The 15,673-nt window shown below is 59.2% G+C and overlaps 2 protein-coding genes across 2 annotated transcripts in view; both read left to right on the plus strand.

Moving 5' to 3' along the window:
* HAUS7 (HAUS augmin like complex subunit 7) overlaps positions 1-10,264 on the plus strand; it is a 28,674-nt gene extending 18,410 nt beyond the window's left edge. Inside the window, exons 5-10 of the mRNA XM_044235760.1 lie at positions 2,753-2,844; positions 3,238-3,396; positions 3,510-3,606; positions 4,140-4,364; positions 5,402-5,516; positions 10,180-10,264. Coding sequence (XP_044091695.1) covers positions 2,753-2,844; positions 3,238-3,396; positions 3,510-3,606; positions 4,140-4,364; positions 5,402-5,516; positions 10,180-10,250 — 759 coding nt within the window. The 3' untranslated portion in view covers positions 10,251-10,264. The remainder of the gene's footprint in view (positions 1-2,752; positions 2,845-3,237; positions 3,397-3,509; positions 3,607-4,139; positions 4,365-5,401; positions 5,517-10,179) is intronic.
* Positions 10,265-12,169: 1,905 nt separating this feature from the next.
* On the plus strand, positions 12,170-13,774 carry TREX2 (three prime repair exonuclease 2). The gene is made up of 2 exons (XM_044234655.1): positions 12,170-12,220; positions 12,731-13,774. The coding sequence occupies exon 2, from the start codon at positions 12,765-12,767 to the stop codon at positions 13,473-13,475; it is 711 nt and encodes a 236-aa protein (XP_044090590.1). The 5' UTR covers positions 12,170-12,220; positions 12,731-12,764; the 3' UTR covers positions 13,476-13,774.
* Positions 13,775-15,673: the final 1,899 nt, after the last annotated feature.

Genomic DNA, 15,673 nt, shown 5'->3' on the forward strand with positions numbered 1-15,673 from the left:
GGTGTGGGTGCTCACTGGGTGGGGAAAGCTGGTCTCTCGGTCTTACCTGGGACTCTAACCCCTCTTTCTTTTTATCTGTAAAGATTTTTTTCATTGTGGCAGATTGCACATAGCATAATATTTACCCTTTACAAAAGATTTTAGTTAGAGAGAGAGATGGAAAGCACAAGTGGGCAGTTGGGGGGAGAGGGAGAAGCAGGTTCCCCAGTGACCCTGGTGTGGGGCTTGATCCAAGGATCCCAGGACCATGACCTGAGCTGAAGGCAGACGCCTGACTGAGCCACCCAAGCACCCTAATATTTACCATTTTGACCATTAAAAAGATTTCCCAGCAGGATCTAAAGGGTTCTTTTTTAAAAACATTGTTTTGTTGTGGTGAAATACACATAACATAAAATTTACCATCGGAACTATTTTTAAGGGTGCAGTCAGTGGCACTGAGTACATCTGTCTAGTTTCAGAACATTTTCTTCACCCTTAAGGGGACCCCACGCCCATTAGGCCGCCATTCCCATTACCCACAGACCCTGGCCTCCATCACTCTAGGGTCTCTGTTTCACGTAAATGGAGTCACATGGCGCGTGGCCTTTCGCAATGGCTTCTTCACTTAGCATGATATTTGCACATGGATCAGTACTTCATTCCTTTTTATGGAATACAAAATAAAAACAAAAAAATAAAGTATGTCAGCATATTGGAAGCTGGGAGCCGGGGTACCGGGTATAAGATCATTAGGTTTGGTGGAAGCCCATCGTCTGGAATTTGAGCTGGGAATATCAGGGTGAGCTTTTAATGTATTTTAACTCAAAAACAGTGTGTGGATATATATGTATTTCTTTGCTTCTTGGCCTCTTAAAAGGCCAAGAACAACGACACTCCGGTTGTAACACAGGCCTGGGGCGAGAGATGTACCAGTTGTGTCAGGAGCACCTTGTCACACGAGAGAGCAGGGCAGATACCCGAGACTTGCGTTACATGTGAAGGACAGTGATGCAGCAGACTGAGCCCCTTCTGTGAACTCAAATCCGTGAGTTCGTAATATTTTTAAAAAGTCATTTTGATACGAAAGCACAAGTAAAAAGAAAAAAAATAGATCAGTTAGACTTCACTAAAATGAGCCACTTTGGTGCTTCAAAGGACATCGAGAAAGCGGAGAGAATCCACAGACCGAAAGAGAGTCTTCGTCAGGGTGCCTGGGTGGCTCAGTGGGTTAAAGCCACTGCCTTCGGCTCAGGTCATGATCTCGGGGTCCTTGGATCGAGTCCCACATCGGGCTCTCTGCTCGGCAGGGAGCCTGCTTCCTCCTCTCTCTCTCTCTGCCTGCCTCTCTGCCTACTTGTGATCTCTCTCTGTCAAATAAATAAATAAAATCTAAAAAAAAAAAAAAAAAAAAGAGAGTCTTCGTCAGTCGTAGATCTGGCAAGGGTCTACCATCCAGAGGGTACAAAGAACTCTCACAACTCTGTGAGAAAAAAACAAGTAGCTCGGCTCAAAAATGGGCAGGAGCTCCGAATACATTTCTTCCAAGATCAGCAAATGGCCAAGGAGCATGTTTTCAGGTGGTGCCCGTCATCGGGGGCGCAAACCCAACTGCCATGAGGTCCCACTGCACAGCCCCGAGCGCGAGCAGACACGGGCAGCGCCAGGCGGTGTAGCCACAGGGGCACGTGGTCCAGTGGCTCCTCCGAGTGGTGAGCCCCGCAGGGGCCCCGTGACCCGTGCTTCCGCTGTCAGCTGTAGGGCCGCACAGAAACTTGTCCTGGAGCGGGAAGTATTGCTTAAGAGCCAAAAAGTAGGGAAAAACCCCAATTCTCCTTAACTGGGGAATGCACAAACAAGCAATAATGAGGGACCTTGAAAACGCGATGCTGAGTGAAGGGGCCGGTCCCCAAAGCCCCCACACGTGAGATTCCATTTATAGGAAGTGTCCAGAAGAGGCAGATCTGTGGGTGCTGGGGACTAGGGTGGGGGTGGGGGGTGGGGACAGGAGCGCTTTGGGGGTGATGGTGATGTCCCGGACTTAGCAAATGGCAGTGGCTGCACAGCTCTTTGACTGTCCTGATAACCACTGAGCCTTAGAAAGGGTCATTTCCTGGTGTGTGAATCTCAGTACAGATACCAGTGGGGCTGAACGAACAGGGTTGCTGGTGTGATCGGCACCACAGTCCCGGCTCTGCCCCAGGCCGGCCGAGCCCTGAGCACTGGGCCGGGGTGGGGGCAGCTGTCAGAGTCAGGGCTGTGCTGAGGAGGGGGCAGCGGGCAGGATGTCCCAGCTCTGGCCACTGGTCAAGGCTTTGTGGGGTCCTGGGTGATAGCTGCTCTCGCGTTTCTGCCCAGGCTGTCTCCTGTCCAGGTCGTGTCCTGTGCCCTGCACCTCAGCTCTGCTCCAGGGTTGTGTGTGGGTGTGACTCTCGGGCTCTGTCACTGGGGCAGACTGGGAGGACAAGGCAGCAGGAGGCAGTGATTGGTCCAAGGAGCCAGTTTTAGGCTGATGAGCTTCCAGAGTCCCCCGCTCTCGACGTGGCCACGCAGCCGAGGGCCAGGCCGGCGGGGAAGGCCTCCCAAGGAGCCGCGCTGGAGGATGCGAGCTGGGTCCTGCGCGAGGCTGGGAGCGCTCAGTGACTGCAGTCCCCAAGCCAGTCGCAAACGCCACCGGCCCAAGTGCTCCTTTCCAGCGGCCCCAGCAGGGCAGGGTGTGGGGTGGGGCCCCCGCGCGTCTGGCTAGTGAGCGCGCCCGCTCTTCCCTGCCCAGGGCCGGGCCTGCGCCCAGAAGCAGTTGCACCTCCTGGACCAGCTGCTGGATGCCGTCCGGAGCCTGACCGTCGGATACTCCAGCTGCCCCAGGTAAAGGCTCAGGGTGGGCCCTCCGCGGAAGGCCCAGTGGGCGCCCTTGGAGCTTTATGTGGAGCTGGCGAGTCTAGGGGCCCACGGGGCGCCTAGGCCCAGCAGCAGGTGCATCTCCAGCTGGGGTCTTCACTTCCGCGTGGGCGGCGCAGCTACATGCTGGCCCGGTCGGGGGTGAGTCCAGCCTCACCTGCCGGGGAAGGTGGGCTCTTGAAGGACCGGGGCCCGGTCCTGGCCACCCTAGCAGGGCAGGGACTGGGGGAGACATCGTGTCCCGGCTCCCCCGCCCGGGCTCCTTTTGCCCTCTGGCCAGGGGTCTCAGCAAGTCTGCGGACAGGCCCCGGAGGCCATGCTGTGGCCAGTGACAGCATGGCCTTGGGGCTGCCTTGGCAGTGTGAAGGAGCACTTCGAGGGGACCAGAGAGAAGAACGAGGCACTGCTGGGGGAGCTCTTCTCCGGCCCCCGCCTGCAGACACTCCTGAGCCCAGAGTGTGACCTGTGGCCCCTGGATATGCAGCCCCTCCTTGACCAGCAGAGCACTGACTGGCCGAGGTATGTGTCCCACTGGGTTCCGTCACCTGAGACCAGCCCTTGCCCGTGTGGCCTGCGGGTGCTCCGATGCCTGGCATGGCGCCCAGCCGGATGTGTCCTCTCTCTCCCTGCAGGGCCAGCCCCCCTGTGCAGCCGGAGGAGGGGAAGGTGACGGAGCTGGCCGGAAAGTTGCGGGAGAGTGCTGCCAAGCTGCAGATGCTCAGGGCAGAGGTGAGGGGTGCCAGCTGCTGGGGGCTGCGGTGCTTGGGCGGGAGGGCCTGACCAGGCCCTTCGTGGCTCAGGGCAGGGAGTGTCGCTTCCCCAGGCCTGGCTGGCCCGCCTTTACCATGAATGTGTTACAAGGCAGAACTGAGGCGGTATAGGCACCAGGGCTCAGTGGGTTCTAGAACGCTGTGGGTGCTCAGCCCATGGGAAGGAGAGAGGCAGGCAAACTTCGGGCAGATGTGGGGAGGCTTTCCGAAGAATGGAAAGGATTGGCCTCCTGCAGGCGATGCACTGGGCCCTGGGGTCTGGGCTTTCATGCGCTTTCTTACAAGTGGCCTTCCCAGCAGCCCTTGTCCTGGCCTCCTCCTTTTCCCAAGGAGGAGGCTGTGGCCCCCACAGGCAGAGGCCTGTGGCAGCTTTGCTCAAAACCCACTTGCTCTTTTTTGCCTTTGGTCCTGAGTATCTGGTGCGGGAGGAGACTTGGTAGCCCTGGGGTGGGCAAGGCAGCCTCAAGGGTCCCTCCGCCTCTGGCTTTGCAGTGCTTTGCACAGCACAAGCAGGGGGCTGCTGTGAGCACTGCCGGCCCCAGCACCCTGGACCAGAAGCTGCGCCTGGTCATCTCGGACTTCCACCAGCTCGTCGTGGCTTTTCTTCAAGTCTATGATGACGAGCTGGGTGAGTGCTGCCCGCGCCCGGGCCCCTACCTCCACCCGTGCGGCCCCGTCATCCAGGCCGCGTACCAGACTCTGACGTCGTGCAGCCAAGTAAGAATCCCCCTTTCCCCCCCGTGCTTCCCCTCCCTCCCAGCTGCTGCTGCAGCTTCGGCCACAGCTGGTGGGCGTGCTGGGAGGGGCTTGGTGCGGTTGGGCTCTGGCCTCGGCCTGGGGGCTGGGGCAGGTGGGGAGGGCGCTTCTCCTGGTGCCTGGAAGGGATGAGGGCTGGCATGGATGTTCCCCTGAGAGTCCGTCGCACTGCACTTCGGGGTCTGTTAGCTGAGCCAAGACCCTGGGCCTGTCCTGCCTGCACTGGTCCTAGCTCCTAGCCTCTGTTGCTGTATCAGTGTCACTCGGGCCACGTGATGCCCGAATGTATCATGGCCAGTTTGTGTATGACCAAGAACTCTGCCAGACACACAGACAGATGTTTGCCAGTCTGTGCTCCTGACCCAGCTCACATAGGAAAAAGTGGTCTCACGATGCTGAGTCGACCACATAAATATTTACTTATTCATTTTTTTGTTCCGCCTTTCAGACCCCTGGAGTCCAAGCTAAACCTCTGATGTTGGCTCAGGGCTTCCGCCACATTTGCTTTGTTTTTTCCCAATTTTAGTTTAAGTGCTGCTGAAGCAAGCATTGCCTTGGTTTTTTAACACGAAGACTCCCAGACTTCCAAAGCTCTGACCAGCCTGTCCTTTGCAGCTCTGCCAGCAGGGCAAGAGAGGGAACATTCCTTTCTCATCAGGAAGGCCCTCCCCTTTTGTTAATCTTGGGACATTGATTTTTCCCACTGTGCCCGTGGCTTTGCTTGGCTACTAGTGTGGGATGGGACACGTAATTGTGTGGCATCCCCACTGGGCCTGGGAGAAGGGACTTAGGATGGAGAGCTCTGCTCCGTGACTCTCCAGCTCCTGGCAGTCCTGTCCTCTCCCGGGGCTGTCCTTGGGGGTGAAGGCCCCGTGCTTGAGGGTCTGGGGAAGAGCACATGCTCCGTGCGAACCCGGGGGGCGGGCAGGAGATGGCGTCTGCAGATCAGCCCACCAGCGTTTAATGCCTGCGTGCTTCCCTCTCTCTGTCCCTCCCAGCTGTTGAAAGCGGTCATGGAGGTCACGGACACCTCGGCCAAAGCCGTGGAGATGGCGAAGCGGCAGCAAGGCGAGCAGATCTGTTGGGGCAGCAGCAACTCTGTCATGAGTCTAGGTATGTGGTTGCCGCTCGCTGGGGCTGGGCCTGCCTGCTCCGTGGTCAGAGGCAGGGCCGTCCCCATGCGCCTCGGCCTGGTGCCTGCCTCACACGCGGCTGCTGCTTGCTCCACCAGGATTTGGGGAGTATTTGGGGACCGTCCCTCACTTTCTTATTCTTCTGATGCATAAGGTTTTTCTTCCCTGGGGGAAAAATGCTTTCTACAGATTATAAAATAAAACAATTGTGGGAAAATTGGGATGACCCCAAGCTGTGCAGAGGTCTACTAAAAACAGTCCATGACCCGGTGGCCCAGAGATGGTTGATATTCATATTTTGGTCTATTTATCTCTATTTTTTGTCCTTTCATCCTTTTTTATTTCTTTGTGTAAGTGTCATCACAGCACATACACACTTTTATATTGTGTTCTTTTCCTGGGACCACATGATAAGCATTTTCTTGGGGCATCTGGCTGGCTTAGTTAGTAGAGCGTGTGACTCTTGATCTTGGGGTTGTGAGTTCACGCCCCACGTTGGATGTAGAGATAACTTAAAAAAAATGTTATAAGCATTTTCCCGTGTTCTGGAAGTAACGTTTTCAATTGTCAAACACACTTCTGTTTAGGTGTTTGCTATAAGTTGCTTAACATTTTCTATTGTCCAGCCTATAGGTCATTTTCAGTTTTTTGCTATTATATATGATGCTGTTGCAAGACTTATAATAGCAGAAAATGGATACAGCCCTCCAGGTTTTCACGTTGGGAGGTGCTTTGGTAAATGATGGTGTATGATTATGGTGGGATAGTGTTTGTTGTTTCCAAGGTTGGTTACGGCGACGTAGAGTTGCACGGCACAGAATGTCAAAGGGAAGCTGCGGGCCCATCTCCCCTGTCTAAAGGACAGACAATGTAGAAGACCCTCTGTGGGGAGCGAGCCGGGATGTGGACGCTGCTTTCCTCTGTGTTGGAATCAGAGGCGGTGTTATTCATTTCTTTTCTCTCTCCTGCTCTGTAGTCTTCAGATACTCCTAGTGAACACGGGTAATGCACTCCTTCCCCTGGCAAGCTTGCCAAAGGATGCAGGAAACATGTTGACATAAAGTGTGTTCCCATCGTTGACTGTGCCCTGAGGATGGGGCTCCCGGTGTCGTGGTGGTGAGGCCTGTCCCTGTGGGCTAACTGCGGCGTCTGTGCCAGATCGGATCCTTCTGACATTTCTGTTATTGGATGTGGCAGATGGGATCTGCATTTAGTTTCAACTAAACTTTTTTTCTGAGTAAATTTACCATTTTATTATGGAAATATGCATTCAGAAAAGCTCTTTTTTATAAGAAAAATAGTGCTTAGTGAGGAGCCTCAATTCAGAGGGAGTAGAATAGGAATGAGAGATAGTTGGGTATTTTCCCTGCGCTCTGGCCAACCCCCTTTATTCCAATTCAAGTGATTTTAAAGTGAATACTTGTGTAACCATGACCCAGGTCAAGAACTAGAACATGCTAGCACCCTAGGAAGCCCCATGTGTCTTTTCCCGTTGACGGCTAGCTGCCATCCTAACCGGACGGTGTTGACATCTCTGGGAGACTCGCGTGCCATGTGTGTCTGTCATTTGTTCGTGTCTTCGCCCCGTAGCTGATGTTGGCAAACTCTTAAGGAGCCAGGTAGGAATCTTGTGTTCGGCTTGTGATGTGAACCCAGCTGCAGACCCTATGGAGACCCTTCCACGGGCCCTCTGCTCCTCTGGGGCACAAGAACCGCTTGGTCTTTGGCTCTGGACAGTCAGATTCAAATCAGTCTTGGTGCAGATGGCCTTGACTTTCTCCCTTTCGGAGTTCGCTGAGTTTCTCAGATAGGGAGCCTGGCTTCTCATCAGCACTCAGCCAGACAGTTGACAGCTCTTCCTTTTCCTTCACTTCCTGCTTGTTCTGAGCCTCGAGGTCAGCCAGAGGCGATCATTCAGGTCCTTGTCCGTCCTCTCCTGGGTACTGGCACAGCCCTGGGTGTGCATGTGGCCTTCTAGACTGCTAGGCCTGTGGAATTCCTCAGAGCCCTGTGGACACCCCACTCCCCACCTCTCCCAAGCCCTGGCGTTTGCTTGTAAATGTTTACCCACAGGGCACCCCCAAGAAGTACCTTAAGGTCACAGAGCTCTGAGCCTCCCTCTGTGTGGACTTGCAAGGCAGTCAGCTGCCTTGCCGCTCTTGGCCTTGCCACGTGTATACCGGGCACTCGTGGGGTCTCTTCTTCCTGATGGGCCCGCCACAAGGTCATCCATTTTAAAATTTGTCCTAACATTTATCCTAGTCACCACTGTCACTGTGACTCCCCCCGCCACTGTACATAATTGCTGTTAATAAAATGCCATCGTTAATGGAATGATGGTCCTTAGTGTCTTTCACAGGACTGCTGGAGGGCTAACCGTGACGTCTGAGCTGTGTGAACCCCTCTGTCCCCCACCTTCTGCGGGGTGCCCCTCAGGCTCACCCTTGAGATCCTGGCCCCCTCGGTGGGTCTGGAGAGTGGGGAGGGAAAGCACGGCCCCTCCAGATGTTGTTTCACATGAGTTCTTGGGCCACAGACACACCAGGGAAGCAGTCCATGCCGACTCCCTGCCAGGGCCAGTCGGAACGGCCTTCCCGCCCTCCCTGTGTCCCACCTGACCGAACCCAAGGCCTCGGCCTGTGGCCTCCTCAGGACCTTCAGGACCCGCAGCTGTGGGAGGTCTGCGTGTTGGTGGCCCTTCCCTCCCCAGGACAGGAGGCTGGGCTGCCTCTCTGTATGTCAGTAGCCAGGCTCTGTTGGGAGCACATCCCCACGTTGCAGTGGGGGGCTGGGAGGGCCCGCTGGGCCTGTGTCCTGAGCCGTGCTGCTGCGTGTGTCGAGAGGGCCTCCCATCATCGTTCCCCAGTCGCCGTCTCTGCCGAGTGGCCCTGAAGCCCCATTCGCCTCAGTGCGGGGAGCGTGGGAGGGGAGTTGATCGCACCAACACGGAGAGATGGAGAAGGCCACAGCCCAGGGGAGAAGAGTGGGGCCTGTCTGGTAGCCGGGCTGCTGTCCCAGGACCGTGTGGCCCGCGGCCCTGGGGGGCAGGGGCAGGGGGCGGTGGGGAGTGGGCCGGAAGCAGAGGGTGCGAGCAAGGCCAGTCCGTACAGAGTGCTGCCCCCCGTGAGACTCTTGCCTGTCCTGTCATAAAGAAATGGACTGAAATAAATGGCTAACCCAGGCTCCTGGCATGGCTTCAGCATCCCAACCGAAGCCTGCTTTTTTCTGGTGCAGGTGTCCATGACATGATGGCCATGTCCATTGCCTTGTCCCCCCACCCCGCCCGCAGAGCCCCTGCTGGGAAACACAGTGCAGGACGTGGGACGCAGGTGTCTCCACCAGAGCGAGGCAAGACCAGCACAGCAGCTTCCCAGGCCTTCTCTCCCCAGCCTGGCCTAGCACCATGGAACAGAGAAGAAAGACCTGGAAAAGTCATTCAGAAATGAGCGCTTCCCAGCACACCCTAACCTAGAAAACCATGAGAAAACAACAAAGAGGAAAACAAGCAAAGACCCTTAGAAGTTAGAAGTGGTTGCCAGACAAAAATAAAGGGCGAGAGCTCTGTGGGGGCAGGACAGCAGGAGCAGGCAAGCAAGTGTGTAAGAATAGAGAGAAAATGCACAGATCAGCAAAATGAGGGCCAATCCCAGTGGCTAGCAGGCCCTGCGGAGGAGGAGGAGGAGGGAGAAATGGAGGCTAGAACCCCGAATCACGTGCCGGGTCCAAGCTTTCGGAACGTGAACTGCAGCCTCCGGAGGCTAATTCCTTGGCTTCTGGCCAAGAGAGCCTAGGATGTGCGAGCCGGTGGGGCACCCAGCATTGAGGTGGCCCCAGGAAGCACAGTGGGCAGGCCGGGGGTCGTGGCAGAGGCGGAGGACTCTGGAAGGGACCTAGGAAGACCCCACGGGAGGAGGAAGGTGATGGGGACAGGAAGCACAGTCGAGTGCGCTCAGCAGGAGCGCTGATGACGAGTGGAGGGTCGCAGAGGGGCGTTGGGGCCGGGCTCGTTCCCCTGAGGCACACCACGTGATGCTTGAGCCTCAGTGTCCCCCTCTGGACAGGCGGGACCAAATGTCGATCAAAGACCTTGCCGTGGAGGGGGGGGCAGGGGCCGGGCTGGAGGCAGAGAGGTGAGGAGAGAATAGGGAGAGAATAGGTGTGTATTTAAGGGAAGGCGCCACTACCCGGAACCGAAGGAAAGAGCCCGGAGGCCCCAGGGTGGGAGAGGGGAGTGAGCAGAAGTCCCTGTACTTGGCACCCTGCGCTCATTACCTGCATCGGGCGGGACCTCAGTTGCGGCGTGCTGTGCGCCTCGGAAGAGCCCCTGGCTCCTGGGCTCTGTGGTGGGGGTTGTGGTGGGCAGGGATGTGGCCTAGGGAGTAGAACCTGCCCTGGGGATCAGCCTGGAGCCCCCAGGGCCTTCCATTCTCTGCTCTCAGTCACCGACCTCCTAGCAGCTCCCGGCTCAGCAGCTTCCAGATCTCGGTGGCAGTTGGATGCCCAGGTTGCAGGCCCCCCGAGGGTCAGGCGCAGGGAAGCCTGGGGCTGAGGAAGGGCTCTGGGTGGGGGCAGGCAGTGGCCTCTTCCAGGCTGGGAAGCACGAGGCATCACTTTGCTGTTCGTTTTGTTTTTTTTCTCTGCAGCCACCAAAATGGAAGAACTAACCCAGAAATACAAGATCTTCCATGACAGTCTGCAGAAAGGCATGGAGTAGGCTGTGAGCAGGAAGCTCCGCGCCGAAGAGCCAGGTGGCGGGGGGCGGGGGGCGCAGGGCGAGCCTCGGGCAGGAGAAGCAGCTTGGGAGGGAAGGAGGGAGGAGGCAGAGGTGAGCTGGAGAGAAAGGAAGGCTCGGGTTCCAGCAAGCTGCCTCGCGCCTGCCTCCTCCTGCCTCCTGACCAGAGCTGAGGGGCCAGGGCACCCCGCTGCTCCATCGGCTCCTCTTCCCGGGCTGGCACCCTGGATCCCGGGCCGCACCTGGCCGTGGGCTTCCTGCCGTCCCAGGCGGCTCTAGCCGTGCCCCTCTTCCTTCCTTTCCCCTGCCCAGTTAAACTGATCCATGTCAAGCCCCAGAAGACTGCATCTCGCCGTTGCACCTGACTGCCCCCTGCTGCATCCATTGTGACTGGCCTTTGGGGTCCCACGTGAGGGCCACGGCCCAGCCACGGGCACCCACTCCATCTGGGATCCAGTGGCCAGGCCCTGTGTTTCCCTCCTCCTTCCTCCCCAGGGCTCCCTGCACCGGCCTGGGGAATTCTTGCCGGTAGCCTGACTGGTTGTCCAGGAAGCTGCTCTCTGGGCTTCCCAGGGTGAGCCAGTATCTCCCTAACCCTGAGCAGTGCGCCTGTCACGGCCACCTCCCTCCCTGCAAGCATGGGAACAGGCATGACTGGTGGGGCCTCTGCCTCCCTCAGACCAGCCACAGGCCAAAGGGGCCTCGAGGAGGGGCCTCCCTCCCAACACTTGGTCCACTGCAGAGGCTGGCCCTGGCTGTGGGCCTCACCTGCTTCTGTGCCTTCACCTCGTCAAGCCCCCCCTTGGCTGCTGCAGACAAGGAGACCGCTGGCGGAGGCCCAGGTTCACTGCTGCCCGGCTGCACCCACAGCTTCACCTGCCAAGGGACTCGTGCGGGCCCGCAGCGGGCAGGCCGCAGCCAGCCTCTCAGTTGCCTGCCTGTGCCCCTGGCAGGAGGCTGGGCCTGTGGGCACCCACTGCCGAGGGCGGACACGTCTCGCTCCGGAACGAGATCCTCAGGACAATGCTGCCCACTTTCTGGCCAGGGAGGGCCTTCTTGTCCGGGTTCTGAGGGGCTGGCCTTCCCTCCCCCTCCCACGGGGCTGGGGGTGCTGCAGAGGCAGCCTCGTACCCCCACCTTTCCCGTTGCTCATCCTTCGTCATTTGGTGGGGCAGGATTGGCTCAGCTGGAGCCCACGTGGCTTGCCAGGTGAGGCCTCGCCTCTTCCTCCTTCCTGGCAGCCTCAGCTAAAGGCCTCTTCGATATTATGGGTCATTGTGCCCGTGAAACAGATACCATCTCCCCTTCCTGCTGGCAGGCGAGCCTGTGAGAGCCTGTGGGAGCCTGTGGGAGCCTGTGGGAGCCTGTGGGAGCCTGTGGGAGCCAGGCAGCGTGGAAAGTGTTCAAGGTCACTGGGGTGACACCCAGGTCCCATCCCGAGGGCGCCTTTCCCTTTCTTGGCTAAGCAGGGCACATGCACACACCTCTTGCCCACTCCCGAGCTCTCTTTAGCCTCATGGGGGCCAGCCTGGTCCCTGTGACACGGGTGGAACTCTGCTCTGGAGAAAGGGACTTGCCACCTTGCTGGGAGTCGCCCCAGTCAGCTGCTAAGTCCTGGCCCCGGTCAGACTTGGAGGCCAGGCCGGGTGGCTCGTGTTTCCTCCTTGAGCCTGTGATGACACGTTCCTCCAGCCCATGGCCCGGCTTGTGGGGAGGCTGCGTGTGGCCCAGGAACCTGCTTTCCAATTTGTAAACACAGGGCGTGTGTCTAGCAGCCTGTGAGTGAGCGAGGGGGCGGTGAGCCTGCTGCACAGGTCCTGCGGCCTTAGGCCTCCTCGTTGCCCAACAGGCGGCTGGGGGCGGGCCATGGCCACTGATTAAAGGCCGCCTGGAGCAGCCTGTGTGGAGACAGGTGCCCAGCAGCCCAGGAAGCCGGCCAACACCCGCCCCAGGTAAGCCATCGCAGCAGGGTCGGTGAGGACAGCCGCCGGGAGCCCAGAGGCAGGTGGCCCAGTTGGGGAAGGCACCTGGTGTGCCAGGGAGGCCAGTGGAGGCCAAACCAAGGAGGCTAGGCTGCCTGTTTCCCGACAAATGACCCTAGGACTGCAGGCTCCCAGCCAAGGTGTCTCAGTGAAGATATCATCCCGGGCTGGCCCCTCCCTGGGTCCCTAGTGACACGGGCCTGGTGCACTTGGCCTCTCAGGTACCTGGAGGTAGGTGGCAGAGGCCTCCAGGCTGGGATCTGCGCAGACCGGCCCTACCTTTTGCTGTTTACTAGTTGGTAGTAGTGACAGTGGCCAGGGAGGGACTGGGACACAGAATGGAGAGCGTGCCAAGGCCCTGGGAGGCCTCATCCTGGACAAAGGGACTTGGAACATTGGCCCTGGAAGCAGCTGTGTGTGGCTGGGCCCAGGCAGCCCCATCACTCTGGCCCTCAGGTTTTGTGCCTCTTACCCTGGCAGCTTTAGGCTCTGCTGTCCCCGTGAGCACATCGCCATGTCTGAGGCGCCCCGGGCAGAGACTTTCGTCTTCCTGGATCTGGAAGCCACCGGGCTCCCCAGTGTCAATCCTGAGGTGGCCGAGATATCCCTGTTTGCAGTGCACCGCTCCTCCCTGGAGAACCCAGACCGAGATGAGGCTGGTGCCCCTGTGCTGCCCCGGGTCCTGGACAAGCTCACGCTGTGTATGAGCCCGGAGCGCCCTTTCACGGCCAAGGCCAGTGAGATCACTGGCCTGAGCAGTGCCAGCCTGGCGCGGTGCCGGAAGGCTGGCTTCGACGCCGCTGTGGTGCGGACGCTGCAGGCCTTCCTGAGCCGCCAGGAGGGCCCCCTCTGCCTCGTGGCCCACAACGGCTTTGATTACGACTTCCCGCTGCTGTGCACGGAGCTGCGGCGCCTGGGCGCCCGCCTGCCCGCGGACACCGTCTGCCTGGACACACTGCCCGCGCTGCGGAGCCTGGACCGTGCCCACAGCCATGGCACCAGGGCCCAGGGCTGCAAGGGTTACAGCCTGGGCAGCCTCTTCCGCCGCTACTTCCAGGCGGAGCCCAGCGCAGCCCACTCGGCCGAGGGCGATGTCCACACGCTGCTCCTGGTCTTCCTGCACCGGGCTGCCGAGCTGCTTGGCTGGGCCGACGAGCAGGCCCGAAGCTGGGCCCACATCGAGCCCATGTATGTGCCACCCGATGGCCCGAGCCTTGAAGCCTGAGTGCCAGGGGCTTGGCGAGGCCACCTCCCAGCGGGGATGAGGCCCACTCCCAGCACCGTGGGCGGCACCGGCTCTGACTGTTCCGTTGGGCTTTGGGGCCTGGAGCTAGCCCCAGACCAGTGCCCTGCTGTCCCTCCCTGTCCTCTTAGCCCGCTAGCCCTGGGTGTGTGCAGGGCCTGCTCCTGGCCCTGGCCTGTGTAGCCCTGTGGCCCGAGAGCTTTCTCCCGGCCCCCCGGACTGTGCTCTAGCGGTTTGCTGCTGCAGGCTCCCGCCCTTCACCTGGTCTCAATAAACATCAACAACCACTCAACAGCGAGTTTCCCGTTGCCCCTCTACGCCCTGCGCAGAGGGGGCAGGTGGGGAGCCAGGCCAGAGCAGAGCCCCCCCCCCCAGCCGCCCCCTTGTGACCTATGCTTGGCGGTGCGCCTCGTGGGTGGGTGTGCGGGTGAGGATCCCTTGCTCAGAGGCTGGTCCAGGGAGCTGACGGGCAGGGCTGGGGGTCCCCCACCATGGGCCTCCTCCCCTTCTGGTCTGCTGTTGCCTCGCTCATCACCCACTCCCTGCATTGTCACCCCCAAGGCTCAGGAAATTGGTGGTGGGGGGGCCTTAGGATCATCCGCCTTGGCCCCGAATCTGAGCTGGGGACGGAACCGGAGGAGCGCCTCCAGGGAGCCCGGGGTGCTGTGCCCGCAGAGCCCCGTGCCTGCCTAGGTGCACAGCCCAGCTCCAGTTCTTGCCCCTTGTGGATCCTGGGCAGCTCTTTCCTCTCCCGAAGCCTCTGTCCCTGCCCTGCGCGGTGGCAACAGGATGAAAGATGGGCCCGTAGAACAGCCTGACCTGCTCCGGGTGCGGGAGAAATCGGGAGGCGCGCCCTTTTGCACACAGGCACATACGCGGAAAGGGCCTTACAGGTGCAAGTCGGTCTCTAGGAGAGCCCCCTGGTGCGTGTGGGCTGAGGGGCGCCTGACGTGTGCAGGAGAGAAGGTCCGGCCAGTACTGTGACGGCAGCACCTGGGAAGAAGTTTATGGCTTGGCCAGGCTTCTGGGAGCAAGCTAACCTGCCTCTGGGGCCCCACCTGTGTCACAAACAATGGGGCAAGGCAGGGGCGGGATGTCTGGGAGACAGGGAGAGCAGGTGAGAAGGGGTGGGGTGGGTGGGGCGGCCACACCCAAGAGTGACTCGCAGGAGCAAAGCCTTGAGCCAGCCAGGCCCACTGGGGCTACTCTAACTAGGTCAGAGTGACTAGAGCGACAGCAATGTGTGAGGTAGAACGGTGAGGTCAGAACACAGGCAGTGACCACCTGGGGCCATGCCCATTTCCTCGGACAGGGGGGTCTGGGCTGACCCCGAGGGTAATGGGGAGCCACAGAAAGTTGTAGGCAGGAGAGGGGCAAAATTTTTTATTTATGTTTTTACAGTGCCTCTCGGGCTGCCTTCTGGAGAATGGACCATAGCAGGCCTCAGGGGGAGGATGGCTACTAAGGGGGAGAAGAGCAATGGGGTTGGGGCTTGGTTGGAGGGAAGCCCCCGGTCTGGCCAAGGACAGGATGGCAGCAGTGGGGGAAGGTATACAGTAAGGGAAGGACCTGTGGGGGCTAGTTAGGGAGTGTGGTCTGTGCACTGTTGGACTTCCCAGGGAAGGCTGGTTGGCTCCCTGCGCAGGAGAACACCCACCTGGCAGAGGGCCACAGGCCAGGCCAGCATGGGCCCATGGCCCCAGAGCCTGCACCAGGCCGGGGCTGAGAGAGTAGGGGCACCACCAGGATTGAGGCAGCCAGGAACCCTCAGATTCCCTGGTGCCCAACCTGGGTTGGGTCTCCATTATCTAGCGGATAATTATCAGCTGATGCCAAGAGGGTCCCTCTCTCACCCAATAGGCCTGTCAGGAGGGGCCTGACTGTAGGCCCCGGACAGCCAGGTTCACAGCCTGATCTGTGGCCACTGCCACTGGCCCAGAGTGGTCTCCGGGCCCACCTTGGGCTCTCCTGGCCTCAGGCACCCTCCCAGGCCAAACCTGATGCCTTCTATGCTGCACAGACAGGCTGGGCAGGTGACAGCAGCTCTCCAGGAAAGGAAATGTGTGGGTCTGCGTATGTGTGCGTGTGTCTCTCGGTGTGCATGCATGTGTATATATCCACACTCGTGAGTAGTTTCCAATTTTACTGATACGAAGGATGTAAATACACGAGCATGGTTC

Source organism: Neovison vison, chromosome X (genome assembly GCF_020171115.1).
Source record: "Neovison vison isolate M4711 chromosome X, ASM_NN_V1, whole genome shotgun sequence".
Lineage (NCBI taxonomy): Eukaryota > Metazoa > Chordata > Mammalia > Carnivora > Mustelidae > Neogale > Neogale vison.